At 35.6% G+C, this 16,797-nt stretch overlaps 1 protein-coding gene across 43 annotated transcripts in view; it reads left to right on the top strand.

Annotated features, from left to right (window-relative positions):
- smtnb (smoothelin b) overlaps nucleotides 1–16,797 on the top strand; it is a 162,451-nt gene that overhangs the window by 95,411 nt on the left and 50,243 nt on the right. For all 43 annotated transcript variants that reach the window (XM_087254449.1, XM_087254448.1, XM_087254456.1 and 40 more), the window contains 3 exons: nucleotides 2,581–2,810; nucleotides 5,136–5,190; nucleotides 7,922–8,419. In XM_087254449.1, the coding sequence (XP_087110575.1) occupies nucleotides 2,581–2,810; nucleotides 5,136–5,190; nucleotides 7,922–8,419 (783 nt within the window). The remainder of the gene's footprint in view (nucleotides 1–2,580; nucleotides 2,811–5,135; nucleotides 5,191–7,921; nucleotides 8,420–16,797) is intronic.

Raw genomic sequence — 16,797 nt, 5'->3', positions numbered from 1 at the left:
TATCCTGGAAACCTCCCGTAGTTTCAACCAATTACATACATAATGTGCAAGCTAGAGAAAACAAGGAGGCAACCATTTTAATCGCACTTACTTACACTTGTGAAATGGTGGAAGAAACTGATCCATAATCCACTGATCCATGTACTGATAAAGTTCCTGTTGAGCTCTGACAAACTCCCATACATCAATAGTCTTTTCTGATCCTCCCTTCAACAAACGGCCGACGAATGCCCCGTTTTTATATATATTTTTTGAGACTCTTTATTTTAAGATGTCCTTGTTACATAAGTCAAATGTATTTACAATGGTAATCTAGTACTAATTATAGTAATTACAATTAATTACATGTGACTAACCCTAAACCAAACCCACATTCCTAACCATAGAGTACGTACATGTAATTAATCAATATTACTCCATAGTTAAATGAATAATTACACTGCGACAAGCACACCTTTAATAAAGTATATTTTTATGGGGTGGAAATGACTTTCAAACTAATAACAATTGTTCCGGTTATGTGAAATACATGGAAGAAAAGACCCAAAATAGAGTTAAGATGATGTTGAATGTAAATATGCAATCATATGGGCTGGTGTCATTTAGAACACAGGCTCGTTGTGAAAATGTACCTCTTATACATTTCTGGAGAGCGTGAATTATGTAGCCGGAGCTACAGTGCTTTAGAAAACACTATCGGTTGGGTTTAGGAAAGGTGGTGGGCGGGTCAATTCGTGCTTTTGTAAACACTATCGGTTGGGTTTAGGAAAGGTGGTGGGCGGGTCAATTAGTGCTTTTGAAAACACTATCGGTTGGGTTTAGGAAAGGTGGTGGGCGGGTCAATTAGTGCTTTTGTAAACACTATCGGTTGGGTTTAGGAAAGGTGGTGGGCGGGTCAATTCGTGCTTTTGTAAACACTATCGGTTGGGTTTAGGAAAGGTGGTGGGCGGGTCAATTAGTGCTTTTGAAAACACTATCGGTTGGGTTTAGGAAAGGTGGTGGGCGGGTCAATTCGTGCTTTTGTAAACACTATCGGTTGGGTTTAGGAAAGGTGGTGGGCGGGTCAATTAGTGCTTTTGAAAACACTATCGGTTGGGTTTAGGAAAGTTGGTGGGCGGGTCAATTAGTGCTTTTGAAAACACTATCGGTTGGGCTTAGGAAAGGTGGTGGGCGGGTCAATTCGTGCTTTTGTAAACACTATCGGTTGGGTTTAGGAAAGGTGGTGGGCGGGTCAATTCGTGCTTTTGTAAACACTATCGGTTGGGTTTAGGAAAGGTGGTGGGCGGGTCAATTCGTGCTTTTGAAAACACTATCGGTTGGGTTTAGGAAAGGTGGTGGGCGGGTCAATTAGTGCTTTTAAATAACACTATCGGTTAGGTTTTTTACAAAAGGCAGGGGGTGGGTCAATTAGTGCTTTTGAAAACACTATTGGTTGGGTTTACGAAAGGTTGTGGGTGGGTCAATTAGTGCTTTTGAAAACACTATCAGTTGGGTTTAGGAAAGGTGGTGGGCGAAACTGAAACTGATCCATAATCCACTGATCCATGTACTGATAAAGTTCCTGTTGAGCTCTGACAAACTCCCATACATCAATAGTTTTTTCTGATCCTCCCTTCAACAAAGGCCGACGAATGCCCCGTTGTAAGCGTGTAGATTGCTCCTCAGAAAAATGAGGACGACAGCACAAGGCTGGGCTATAATTCTGAGGTATTTTTGCAAAAATAAACCTCAACCACTGACTCTTCACAGTTTCATCTTTGGGTAGAGAAAATAGCACTAACTTTCCCTCGCACTTCCGATAATATCCGGCTGAGCACAGCATCTTGATGACTTGATTCAACCGGGATCTGCTACAGTGCTTGTCTTCTTCTTTTTCTTTGCCACAGTGTTTGCGGGCGGGGCCAAGGGTTTAAATTTTCCCGTGTTTGCAACAATTGGGCGGGGTTAATGTTTCGTATCGACGTCATGCCGAAACGGCTAAAGACTCGTTATCAAGACGATTCATTTGAAGCACTAAGAAGGTTGCTGGTTCGAGTCCTGGCTGGGCCAGTTGGCTTTTCTATGTGAAGTCTGCATGTTCTCCTTGCATGGGTTTCCTCCGGGTTCTCCGGTTTCCCCCACAGTCCAAACACATGCGCTATAGGGGAATTGAATAAGCTAAACTGGGCGTTGTGTATGAGTGTTTGTGTGACAATGAGAGTGTATGGGTGTTTCCCAGTACTGGGTTGCAGCTGGAAGGGCATCGGCTGTGTAAAACATATGCTGGATAAGTTGGCGATTCATTCCGCTGTGGTGTCCCCTGATGAATGAAGGGACTAAGCCGAGGGAAAATGAATGAATGAATGTTTGTGAAAGTGTATTTACAGGTGTTTTTCTAAATAGCCGCTGGTCAGATTTTTTTGCCATAGATTTGGGTGCTAATTAATCAATGATTTTTACTAATTATTATTTTTAATAATAAATAATATTTAATAATTTGCTCATTTTTATTTATATTATTATTAGTTGTAGTTTTTCCATCTGTTGTGAATTTTGTAGTTTTTTATTTTAGTGAATGAAATTGTTTTTGACTTCCTTCAGAGCACAGCCATGACACTCTGCGGGACCGGAGCTCTCCGTCAGGACCGGCTGGAGACGAAGTGAGCTCAGAAACCCCTTTAATATCTGGAATAAACTCAGAGGCTCCACAAAGTGATCAGCAGCGGAAGAAACTTGAGAATGGCCTGGACTCGAGTCACTTCAGAAGCACGGCGGCTTCACAGGAGAGCACACTGAGCAGTAAAAGACCAGACGACAGCTCCAGACTGAAGGTATGTACTGTAGGTGCTGTTTGTTCCACCAGGAGGTACTGTTTGTCTTCATTTGAGGTCGTCCTGTTTTATTTCTGTCCACCTGCTCACTGAGTCCATCACCGCTGAGGCCACTCTCTGACACTACATCACTTTTAGATGGCATTAAAGGGATAGTCTATAACTAGTAGTCAAACACACCTCACAGCTAGAAGGTCGCTGGTTCGAGCCCCGGCTGGGTCTGTTGGCATTTCTGTGTGGAGTTTGCATGTTCTCCTGTGTTGGCGTGGGTTTCCTCCGGGTGCTCCAGTTTCCCCCACAAATTCAAAGACATGTGGTATAGGGGAAGTGGGAAAGCTAAAATGAGTATGAGTGTGTAATATGGAAGGACATCCGCTGCGTAAAACATATGCTGGATAAGTTGGCGGTTCATTCCGCTGTGGTGACCCCTGATTAATAAACGTACTAAGCTGACAAGAAAATGAATGAATGAAAATGAAAAACATTATTTTGAAATGTAATTTATTCCTATACGATGTCAAAGCAGGATTTTCAGCATCATTGCTCCAGTCTTCAGTTTGCATGTTTGTTTGTTTTTTTATGTGATGAATTCAGCCTGATCTTACGAGAAAACGTAGGTATTTTACGTTTTGCCAGTTTAGTGGCTAATTTGTACCAATTCGTACGAGTTCAGTCGTACGAAATTGTACGATTTTAAAAAGGAGGCGTGGCACCTAACCCCACCCCTAAACCCAACCATGAGCAAATCGTACTAAATTGTAAAAATTAGATTGAACGAATTCATTCGAAATTGCCACTAAATCAAAAAGTTACGAATTGCCGTGAGATTGTGTTGGATGAATTTGACCCTGGCTAAATGTTAAAAAAGATTAAAATAGTCTGTGCTTCATGTTTGTGTGGAAACAGTGTTGGAATTTTTCTCATTTCTTCAAAAGTTGTAAAAAAAAAAATTAATACTTAATTAATCAACTAAAAAGAGTGAATTAATCATTTATTAAACGTATACTGTATTAATTACTTTAAAACTGTTTTTTTTTTAAATGAGGTAATTTTAATATTTTATTGCATTGTTCTGTATTATTTTGTCATTTTGGTATTTATTTTGCCATAATAATACTGATGAAAATAACTCATTTTGAAATGTAATTTCTTTCTATGATATCGAAGCTGGATTTTCAGCTTCATTGCTGAAGTTTTAAGTGACACACAATTTTTTAAAGTAATTCTAATTTGATTTGACAGTAAATAACAGTCTTTGCTTCATATTTGTGTAGTGGAATTTCTTCTCTGAATAGAAAAATCCTTTAAATAACACTTAATTCATTCACTAAAAAGACTGAATTATTCCTTAATTAAACGTATAATGCATTAATTACTGTAAAACTGTTTAATATTAATATAAATTGCATTTCTTTGTATTTTTGTATTTGTTTTGGCATAATTATCCTGAAGAAATGCAATTTATTCCTGTGATGTTGAAACTGGATTTTCAGCATCATTGCTCCAGTCTTCAGTGTCACATGATATATATATACATGATATATATATATATATATATATATATATATATATATATATATATATATATATATATATAAATAAATATAAATATAAATAAATATAAATATAAATATATATATATATATATATATATATATAAATATATAAATATATATATATATAAATATAAATAAATATAAATATATATAAATATATATATATATATATATATATATATATATATATTTATATATAAATATATATATATATATAATATATAATATATATATATATATATATATATATATATATATATATATATATACTATATATATATATATATATATATATATATATATATATATAAATATATATATATATATTTATATTTATATTTATTTATATTATATATATATATATATATATATATATATATATATATATATATATATATATATATATATATATATATATATATATATATATATATATATATATATATATATATATATATATATATATATATATATATATATATATATATGTATGTATATATATATATATATATATATATATATATATATATATATATATATATATATATATATATATATATATATAATTTTTAAATATATATTATTTTTCAATAACACCTGATTAAATCAATTAAATAGACTGAATTATTCATTAATTTATAAGTATCATGTATTCATTACTTAAAAATTGTTAGATTTTATTTGTTACTTAGGTAATATTAATAAAAATGCATTGCTCTGTATTATTTTGTCACAAAAGGCTGATTTTGGATGCTTTGTTTTCCCTCAGGCGTCATCAGGTCGAGACTCTTTCTTGGCGTCACTTACTAATGGCAAAGATACAGGTGAGCTGTTCAGCAAACCCACATACAGTACCAAAACACACAGCTGAAGGTCAGCCAAAAATAGATTTGCCCTTGCGTAGCTGAATATGTTTATTTATAATTAGACTCAGGGTTTTTTTCCATTTGAATCTGACTTCCCCAGCTGCAACCGTGGCCAAGTCGATGTCCTTCTGCCTTTGTTTAAAGTATGAAGATGTCACCTCCTCGCAGTCAAGCAGGCATTATCCCAAGATCTGAGCTCTTCCTTATGACCTAATAGGGCCATGATTATTACATTCACAAGCTTGGAGGCCCAGTGTTTTTAATGCTTTAATCAGCCTGTCCTGCTCCTTCCCCCTTCTGAAGAAACCAAAACATCCTGCATGACCCCTAGGGAGCAAAAGTCCCATATGAGATGGAACTAATAACCTTACAATCACAATTGTTTATTCTAGACACAGTGAAATTAAACGGAGAGGGAATTAAAGGGGCGGTTCAGCGAGAAATTAAAAATCTGTCAAGCTAGAAACGGCGAAGACAATTTGATGTGCTCTGCGGGTGCATTGATCGGTGTTTATACAGGACTGAAAGGCTTAATTACATCTCTTCTTTATATATATAATCATGTCTTCAGATGACTTTATTAAAGCAGTCAGTTCACATGAAGTACTGTTATGAGGACTTTTTTAAGGGTCTAAACTTTGTTGTCTGCATTTACACTGCACTTACTTTGAGCCATTTTTTTATTCATTGTAGAATAATGATAATATGTGCATATGTGTTTTGACAAGAAACTAAATATGAATACGTTCATATACAGTGTGTTTTGAAATTGTATCAACACAAAATATTACAGACAATCAGCATACCACAGTTAACATACAATGAAAATACATGCAATACACATTATTTTTAATTCTTTGCATAAATAACCCTTAACTCTTACTTTCTTGTTTCTTGCCGGATTTAAATGGTGATAATTTATAGTAATGTGTTCATTTGTGTGTTTTTTTTAAATAAACTAAATATTTATGTTTAGAACAGAGTGTATGAAAAACGTTTAACTTTTAGAAAAAAACTAACAAAAAACTGAATCGTATATCTCTCTCCATGAGTTTCAAATGAGATTTCAAAGAGTTTTTGGACACCAAAATCTGAAATCAAATATTAGAGATTTTAAAATAAAAAATATTGAACAGCAAATAATCTGAGCTAATACAGAACAATAATTTTAAAAAATTAAAAAAAAAAAACATGCTAACATTTATAATTACCTACATATACATATCAATATGCACATACATGATTACTTATATATAACACCCACATAAACTTGCATGTAAAAAGAGTAAGAAAAGATTAAGAAAAAGAAAAAAAGCCAAATGCTTCAAGCATTTGATTGCTTCAAGCCAGTTGCTTGTTGAAGTCGTCGCTGTGCTCTCTATATTAATGGAACAATGTTATCACGCTCTGAACCTCTCATCTAATGAATGAACAGCAAATTACTAATAATATATTAGTAATATTAGAAAGAAATATAATAGTAATATAATAAAATGTAGTCAAAAAGATCAAATTTAACATATATTGATTTTATTTTATTTGTTATAATCCACTGCATTGCGATGTTCGTTCATTTGAAAGCTGATTGGGGATTGCACATTTAGTCACGTTACTGGCACAGCAGACCCATGAAACGTTCTCCATTTATGTCCACATCAATCCAGAATAAAGGCATCTTTGCGAGATAACGCAAAACATCTTTGCGAGGGAACGCAAAACATCTTTGATAGATAACGTAAAACTTCTTTGCGAGATAAAGCAAAACTTCCTTGCGAGAAAACGCAAATCTTCTTTGTGAGATAACGCGAAACATCTTTGCGAATAAACACAAAACATCTTTTTGAGTAACGAAAAACTTCTTTGATAGATAACGAAAAACTTCTTTGATAGATAACGCAAAACTTCTTTGCTGGATAACGCAAACCATCTTTGCAAGATAAGGCACAAGTTCTTTGCGAGATAACGCACAACATATTTGCGAGATAACACAAAACATCTTTGCGACGGAATGCAAAACATCTTTGCAAGATGACGCAAAACTTCTTTGTGAGATAACGCAAAACTTTTTTGCTGGATAACGCAAACCATCTTTGCGAGATAAGGCACAACTTCTATGCTTGAAAACGCACAACATCTTTGCGAGATAACACAAAACATCTTTGTGAGATAACGCAAAACTTCTTTGCAAGATAAAGCAAAACATCTTTGCGAGATAACGCAAAATACCTTTGCGAGATTACACAAAACATCTTAGCGACGGAACGCAAAACTTCTTTGCGAGATTAAGCAAAAGATCTTTTCGAGATAACACAAAATACCTTTGCGAGATTACACAAAACATCTTAGCGACGGAACGCAAAACATCTTTGCGAGATTAAGCAAAAGATCTTTTCGAGATAACACAAAACTTTGCGAGCTAACGCAAAACATCTTTGCGACAAAACGCAAAACTTTTTTGTGAGATAACGCACATATCACTCCGTTTTTTTCCCACCCATTTTTTTCTCCAGCATCACATCCCATCCCCATAGAACAGTTGATGGTCGTCATTGACTTCCATTGTAAGAAACAAAAATTCTATGTATGCCAATGATGATTAATTCTGAAAATCAAACACTTTTATTGCAATTTTTTCTTATTTTTTTTATTTTTTTCTTCAGTTTTAAATAACTGAATAATTTCTTTTCAGATTTTAGAAACAAGACATCATACTCCGGGCCCTTCATTCGCACCAACTCTGTCCGTGACCGGATGCTGAAGTTCACCGAACCAGTCTCAAGCGCACCTAGAAGCGCTCATAGTTTCTCTCATTCTACAAACACAGTGTCAGCAGACGAGTCCCGGGACACCCTGTCCTGTTCCTCCTCCATCCCAAAGAAAGGGAGGAATGTCAGCGAGAGCATGATGTCAGCCCAGCCTAAACTGCTCTCCAGCCAATCACGCGCAGCAGTGGGCGGCTCAGAGACTCGCAGTCAAAATGTCAGGAGTGCATGTGGCTTTTCAGAAGAAGTGCAGACTCCTGAGGGAGAATCATCTGCAGGAGCCGACCACTCCAGCATGAAAACCTTCCTCAGCATCGAGATCAAAGACGGACGAAACCCTCCGTCACATTCTTCACTCTCATCGTCCTCCACCGCCGTAAACATGAGTCCTCGAATCATCACAGCTGCCGCTCCGCAGAGAACAGGTGAGATTTCTATCATTAATGCATTCTTAAAATAAGTGCTGTACACCTGCAGTCAATATTTTTTACCCTCCTGTTATTTTGTTTTCTTTTTAAATATTTCCCAGAGCAAGGATTTAATTTTTTTGGCTAGAATAAAAGCAGTTTTTAATATTTTTAAAACCATTTTAAGGTCAACACCGTAAAAATTGGCTGTGATTTCAACTGTAATTTTTTTTGAAATGCTACAGTAAGTAAGTAATCCGTAACCCGGTTAAGGGATGTTTTCTTAATATATATACTAGGGCTGTGCAATTAATCGAAAATCCGGTTTCGATTTCGATTACGGCTTCTAACGATTATGAAAAACCATTAATCGAGATAAACGATTATTTCATCATATACCGCCCCCTTTCCAGTTCCACGTGAAAGTGACTGAAAGATGTGCTGTGATGTAACTTTTTCAGCACGGGATGCGCATCATTCATATTTTTAAGGGTGCTTTCACACCTGTGAGTCGATTCAGTTGTTTCGAAACAGAGATTACAATTGTTACATTGTTGCTCTTTGCTTTTGGAGCGGTTCGCTTTCACACTGCAAAGTTTCTAAACGGACCAAAAGAGCTAAAACAAGTCACGTGCGAGTAAACTCTCCTCACATTGGTCAGTGTCAGGGTTTATTTTGCAGCGTCCCGCTCAGCTGTCAGGAGAGGTGGTGGTTTGGTGGTGATTGACAGGGTGCGCGTGACGTGTCTGAGGAGAGATGCGGTGGGGAGGGGTGAGAAGGGTGCGCGACGATGCCTATTTGAGGACCGGGAGGGAGACGCGAGATTACTGGGAGATCATCACATGTTTGCGGGCATCCGGAGACTCGCGAAACTTCCCGACCTACTCATAATTCTCTCTTCATATAGCCGTAAGCCTATTACATATCCATAAAACACTGTGATATAACCGCGCTCGGATCGGATCGCTTTCTCACTGCAATCGAACCGCTCCAGGGTTCGTTTCAATTGAGCCGAGACCACCTCATTCAAGCGATCTCCGAGCGATTACTTTGGCGCGGAACAGAGCGCGATTGCCCTGTTCACATATGCCAAACGAACCGCGCTAACTGGGCAAACGAGATACATTCCGAAACAAAAGTGTAGGTGTGAAAGCACCCTAAAAGCGCGAAAGAGCACGTGCTTTTGTGTGTGTGCGCGCTGCGCTTAGCCTCGGACAGGTATTATGTGTGTGTGTTTGTGCGTGTCTGTGTGCGCGTGGTCCGTGCTCAGCCTCAGAAAGCAGAGCACACGCACATCTAACGCCATCTTAATGCGAGCGCTTTAATGGTCAAATACATGCACGGTGTTGATTATTATTCATATTAATCCTCATTTGTGTAATAAACAAACAAGTTAAGAATCAAAAGACACGTGAAAGAGAAAGCATTTCGGAGCCGCACTATTCTTAAAGTGACAGCGTGCGATATTCCTGCTGCTGTTTTTATTATTTATCAAACAACAAAAGGACAAAATCCATATATATATACACACACTTATATATATAGCATATGTATATATATATGCTATAGTATGTATGTAACTTACCAAACTGGTTAAGTGCTTGAATAGTTTGAAAATGCTTGAATAGTGCTTAAATTTGACTTTGGAAAAGGTGTAAGAACACTAGTTTATCCAGTTATGTTTCATAACTTGGGTCTAAATCAGCAGAGGGTGAATTTATGGTCTTAATGTCTTTATTACAGGTAATGGAAATTCAGCGTTTTAGGCACAAAGTCTGGGAATTTGGTATTTGGCTTAAAGTGGGAATCTTGTATTAAAATTCTAACACATTTTTTTTTTCATGGATTCTGCAAAAGCATCAGGCAGCACAACTAAATCAAATAATTCCAGATTATTTCTGTTTTTCCTGTGTTGTTTATCAGATAAACGCAGCTTTGGTGAGCAAAAAGTGACTTGAGGCGTCTTTACACAGCACAGAAACCAAACCTGAAATGGCATCAAACCACAAAATGATGAATTTCACAGAGCGTGTGATGTCTTCACACCGAATTCTGAACACACAGACCCTCTTTAGGGCTCCTTAAATCAGCTGTTATAGATGCTTTTGCACTCTTTAGCTTTAAACCACAATATATATCACAGTAGAATTATTTCATTATTCAACATTTGCAGATAACCGCACCGATCATTTCAGTCACAGGCCTAGAAGGATGAAAATGAAAGGCTAGAGATGGCTGAAAGATCATAATGAGTCGGAAAGCAGCAGTATCATGCATTTCACAGATGTTTTCATGAGCTGATGGAACAAACTGAAATGCAAGCTGTGCATATTCTCAGTGTTGGCAGCCATTTTTGGAAATTTCACCCCTTATAATGAAAATATTTCCATACATTCCTCCTCCATGATTCAAGTAGTGCATGAGTAAGTCCATTTAGTGGCTTTGCATATAAACTTGACGATAATATTTTTCGTGGAAAGGCTTGTGGTTGCTTTCAGTGGGAGATGATTAAACACAAGTCACTCGGATGTTGCTTTAATTATAAATGTAGTAAAAGAGACAGCTCCACCAAAACCTTTTCTCAACACACTGTATATATGCAGTATTCATCCTCTGGTCTCTTGCGTTTCCTTTTCAGTGAAAAGATTTGGTTTTTAATAAAGTTAAATTTAGTAAAACTCAAAGTTGGCTAGTAGTGCACTGTAAAAATATGGTGAGTTTTGCATATTTTGTGATTCATGTTTTTATTTTTGACTTTTTTCCCATTAATTTAAGCATTTAATTTGCATTATGTGATCTTGATCTTTCTTCCAACAACTTTTAACTTTAATAAAAGTGATTTTTATGAATATTTTTAATAGTTAGTAGTGCTGTATTGTCGGTTGTTGTTGTATATTATGCTTCAAAAACCTTGTAATAAACTGCCAGCACTTATTCATCTATACATTATATTGTTTCAGACTACTAAAATGTCAATAAAAGTAAATTTGCTGAACTGTAGAGTTGAATTTTCAACATCAAAGGTCAACAGAGCAGAGATCCACATCCCATAATGCAGTTCACAACCGTAAATAAAGGCAAAACACTTGGCAATCGCAAAATATGGAAACTGTTGTTTAACATATTTTTACAATGTGATTGAGCTTAAAAATGTTGTGCAATTCTGAGTGTGCTTCACACAGGTGAGTGGGGTTGACAAACCAGCTGTAGAAAACACACCTTTTCATCTCTCTGACACTTTAACCAACACTTAAACCAGTTTTAAATAACATTAAATCCAGGGCTTGAAATTGCGACCATTTTGGTTGCATATGCGCCCAAAATTTTATCTATGCGACTTCAAGTGAAGTTTATTTATAGACAAATTTCGAGAGGATCCCGTGCTTATGATTGTTCACAGCTGTTCCAACTTTAGCTAATGACTGATTATCCTATCAGACGATCCTTAACTCACTATAAATAACCAGACTTTTCTCATCTCAATATCTTCGTCTTGAAGAAACCCCCCCACCCAACCCTACTTTCCCTAGTTTCAAACGGGCGTCACGGTGGCCAGCGATTAGCGCTGTTGCCTCACAGCAAGAATGCCCCTGGTTTAATTCCTTTCCAAACCAGATGGCACTTCTTTGCGGAGTTTGCTCGTTCTCCCCGTGGTCGCGTGGGTTTTCCCCGGGTCCTCCGGTTTCCTCCCACAGTTCAAAAACAAGCACCCTAAATAATTAATCCAAATACTTTAGCTAAACTCTGAGTACACCTTTCAGCATCCATATCTGACACTTAGCTACAACAAGCAAGAGGGGGAGTCATCGAGATCTGCCTGAGCTCAAACTCCCCTCTCGCCTTGCAACGGGAGGGAGCCCAGGGCTCGAGCATCTTATAAGCTCAGGGCTCTCTCCCAGGACAGCACGCCAAACTAGCTTTATTATCAATCATCAGCTAAGTGTGAACTCTTAAAAATATATTTGGGAGCATTTGTGTGAGTGCATAAAATTGTGTGCGAGCAGTTTTTACTGCAAAATGTTCACCACATGCGCAGATTCGGGAGAATGCATTGACGCAGAATGCATCTCTGCACTTGAAACGTGAAACGCAGCGCTCAGGAATGGTTTAAAACAGTTGTCATGTCAACTTGCTGCAGTAAACAAAGCCAAGTCCGTAATGCTTGCCCCGCCTTCGCGCTCTTCTTATTGGCCCACCACTGCTCTAGCACTAAAATATCAGCTGTCAATCACTCAGTCAATGCCTTCTGGCTTGGGATGACAGAGAGAGCTGCTACCGCGGAAAACTGTAAAGCGCTGAAGATGAGAATGAAGATAACACTGACAGATTTAGTTGTAGAAACCATGACATCTACAGTTACAAATAATGACACATCTTACTAGTGATCATGTGCTGAATGTTAATCCACCATCTACACTTTTCCAAGAGTGGATAAAAGACTTCCGTTGGCTTCAAGTCCGCTATGAAAAGTCTGTGGAATGGAATTTTCAGGTAACTGTTTGCCACATCTAGCACCAGAGCTTTAGTTTAATCCTTCATATAATCGCCAGATGCTGTCCGCTGTGCAAGCGGCAGCTATATGTCAAATGTAACACCACGTACACCATCGCAAGCGGGCTTACACTGAGTAAACTAATATTGCTACTCATAAAAAGACCGGTATTGCTATTAACATGACGTTTGCATATAATAAGGCACAGTATATGTCAAAAGCATCAGTGCAATATCAGACAGCACCCGTGAGAACAGCACAGTTATATTGATAACAGATTCATTCATGTCAAGCAGTGCATGCAGGGCCGGTGAGCGCTCCGTGTATGCTTTGGTCACTCAGTTCTGTTATAAAAATCTATGCTCTTATGATCACGGGATTTCGTTAAGGCATATTTTCCTTACGCTTGCATATATATATATGTATATATATATATATATATATATATATATATATATATATATATATATATATATATATATATATATATATATATATATATTTTTTTTTTTTTTATTTTATTATTTTTTTGCTTGTTAGTTTGATTACTGTTGATTTCAAATGCAATAAATATGTTTGTATAATACTTGTAGTAACGGTGCTTATAATTTGTGGGTGCGACTAAATTTTATGCTTCACCCATGTGTATATATATTTCTTCTATTTATGTAAGTACACTGTAAAAAATGTTTAAGACGTAAAGTCAAGACAACAAATATTTTTATGTTGCTTTAACTTATTAGATTAAATTAATCAGGTTTCAACTAAAATCTTTAAGTTACGCGATGATTAACTTAATATTTTTTTTCAGTTTGATTGATGTACACTAAGTTGAGACAACTAGAATTTTTTTCACATTGTATATATAACGTGTGTCCATTAGTCAGTATAAGGCAATTGTTTCCAGTTATTCCATGTAAATGCTATATTTGTTGAATTCCCCATCCAAAAATAGCAGCATGTTATACACTGTTATTTGTATTATAGTATATATGCTTTATATGCACCAAACATACTCTTAACTAACCTACACTACACTACTTTGCATAAAATAACCGTTGAATTGTAGTTTACTGGCATAAGTAAACTACCTGACATAAGTCTTGTCGTCGATCTCAGTTGTAAGAGCAACAAATAATAACTCGACTTCTAGTTGATCATTTGGAAAAGTGGCAGAAGGTGGATTTTTCACATGGATCATCTGTTGATCTGCATTCCAATCATCACAAATACTGCAGAAGACCTACTGGAACCAGCATTAACTCAAGATTCACATAGAAATCAGTCAAGTTTGGTGAAGGAAAAGTCATGGTTTGGGGATACATTCAGTATGGGGGCGTCGAGAGATCTGCAGAGTGGATGATCAACATCAACAGACTGAGGTATCAAGACATTTGTGCTGCCCATTACATTACAAACCACAGGAGAGGCACAATTCTCCAGCAGGATAGCGCTCCTTCTCATACTTCAGCCTCCACATCAAAGCTCCTAAAAGCAAAGAACGTGCTCTAGGATTGGCCAGCCCAGTCACCAGACATGAACATTATTGAGCATGTCTGGGGCAAGATGAAGGAGGAGGCATTGAAGATAAATCTTGATGAACTCTGGGAGTCCTGCAGGAACGCTTTATTCGCCATTTCAGATGACTTTATTAATCAGTGATTTGAGTCATGTCAGTGACGTATGGATGCAGTCCTCCAAGCTCATGATGGAGTCAGACACAATATTCATTCTGTCTCCACTGCAGCAGGACTTTATATTCTATACTGGACATTATTTCTGCTCAGTGATGAGACTTTAGTCTAGGCAAAGTCAGACCTTAATGTCCTAATTAAATAGTTAAGGCATGATCATATTTTATTGTGGTAAAATAAGCGTAATCTTGAGGCATTTGCCTTTCATATAAGTCACTTCTGATACCAAATGATCAACTAGAAGTCAAGATATTATTTGCTGTTTTCTAAAACTTGATTAGGCGACAGGACTTTTGTCAGGTAGTGTATATATAACGTATGTATATATTTATGTGTGTGTTTATTAGTCATTATATGTCAAAAGTTTCCATGTATTCCATGTAAACACTATATCTGTTGAATCCCCATCCAAAGCTGCATCTTACACACTGTTATCGAGTGTACATATGCACCATGCAAACTGTAGCTTACTGTATACATCACAGTTTTAAGTGCATAAAATAAGTAGTTGACTGGCATATGTGCCCAAGAGCCCGTCATATAATCATAATTCACCCTCTTTGGTCCGCCTGACGCATAAACACAATCACTATTCTTCTGGTTTCATCATATCTCCCTCCGTCTGTCTGTCTCTTCTCAGGATCATCAACGGGCCTTATTTGTCATTGTGCCACAGCTCTGTCAGATCTTCCTTTTTTGGAAGTGCTTTGCTCATCCTTGCCTCTGAAAGGTCTTGCAGGCGGTGGAAATTATTTAATGCTATAGACCTGCAGTAAAAGAGTGTTTACCGTCAGACCGGACCGCATTAGGACACTGCCATATCGCACAGTCATTCGAGATAGCGGTAAACGAGAGCTCTGTTTTATTTAAGAAACAGCTCCATTGTTTGATTCTTGTGTATTTGGTCAAAAAGGTTTTATTGGGAATTTATTGACGGTTTTATGTGTTTAAATAAATCAGATCTCTCAGGATAAAACATGAAAGTAACATTAAAATAATCGTATTGTTAACTGAAGTTATAAACACACTTTACAACATTTTTCCATTACACTTTGCTACCTCCGGCGTCCATTTGATGGACATGTTTGTTTCACTGTTGTACTTCAGTCTCGCATCTTTTACAGCTTTTTATGCATGACATTTAGCTTAAAAAATAAAATCTTGTTTCATCTCCGTTCCACTGCTTCAAAAACACATTGTGTGTCCTTGGATTGGAGAAAAGTAATCAAGATTTGTAGTTATATGCTGTATGTTCAATTCATGTATTTTTGTAAAGGAGTATTCAACCAAAAATCAAAACTCTTAACTTATATATGGTGAATTTGTGCCTTTAGAAGTAATAAATGAGAAGTTAATGGTGCTTGGTTATTTAACAATGCTTGTCAATGGGTACTTTAAGGGTCGAAGTTTATGATGGAGCCAAATAAATCTGATATAAATAAAATAATTAAGCACATTTATCACAATATTCCATAATTGTTGTTAAAATAAATCTAAAGTTTTTGGTCATTACTGCAGACCCCTACTTACAATGCCATTTTGTTTTAATTATATGTAATGAACATAATTTTTTTAAACAGATATTTTACCATAGGCATAGCAAACAAAATTTAATACAAATTCAGTGATTTTTTTTTATGAATATGACAGAGATACGTTTTAGTATTAGCTCAATTTTTATTATTATTATTATTATTATTATTATTATTATTATTATTGTTATTATTATTATTATTGTTATTATTATTGTTGTTATTATCATTGTTATTATTATCATTATTATTATTATTATCATTATTGTTAATATTATTATTATTCTTGTTATTATTATCAATATTATTATTGTTGTTGTTATTGTAATTATTATTTTATTGTTATTATTATTATTATTGTTGTTATTATTATCATTATTATTGTTGTTGTCATTATTATTATTGTTATTGTTAATATTATTATTGTTGTTATTATTATTATTATTATTGTTGTTGTTGTTGTTATTGTTATTATTATTATTGTTAATATTATTATTGTTATTATTATCATTATTATTATGGTTGTTGTTATTTTTATTATTATTGTTATTGTTAATATTATTATTATTGTTATTATTATCATTATTATTATTGTTGTTGTTATTGTTATTATTATTATTATTGTTATTGTTAATATTATTATTATTGTTATTATTATCATTATTATTATTGTTGTTG

The sequence above is a fragment of the Danio rerio genome, chromosome 5 (assembly GCF_052040795.2).
Source record: "Danio rerio strain M-AB ecotype USA chromosome 5, GRCz13ab, whole genome shotgun sequence".
Lineage (NCBI taxonomy): Eukaryota > Metazoa > Chordata > Actinopteri > Cypriniformes > Danionidae > Danio > Danio rerio.
Note: the sequence above shows the minus strand (reverse complement) of the source record. Positions and strands in the feature narration are given on the sequence as shown.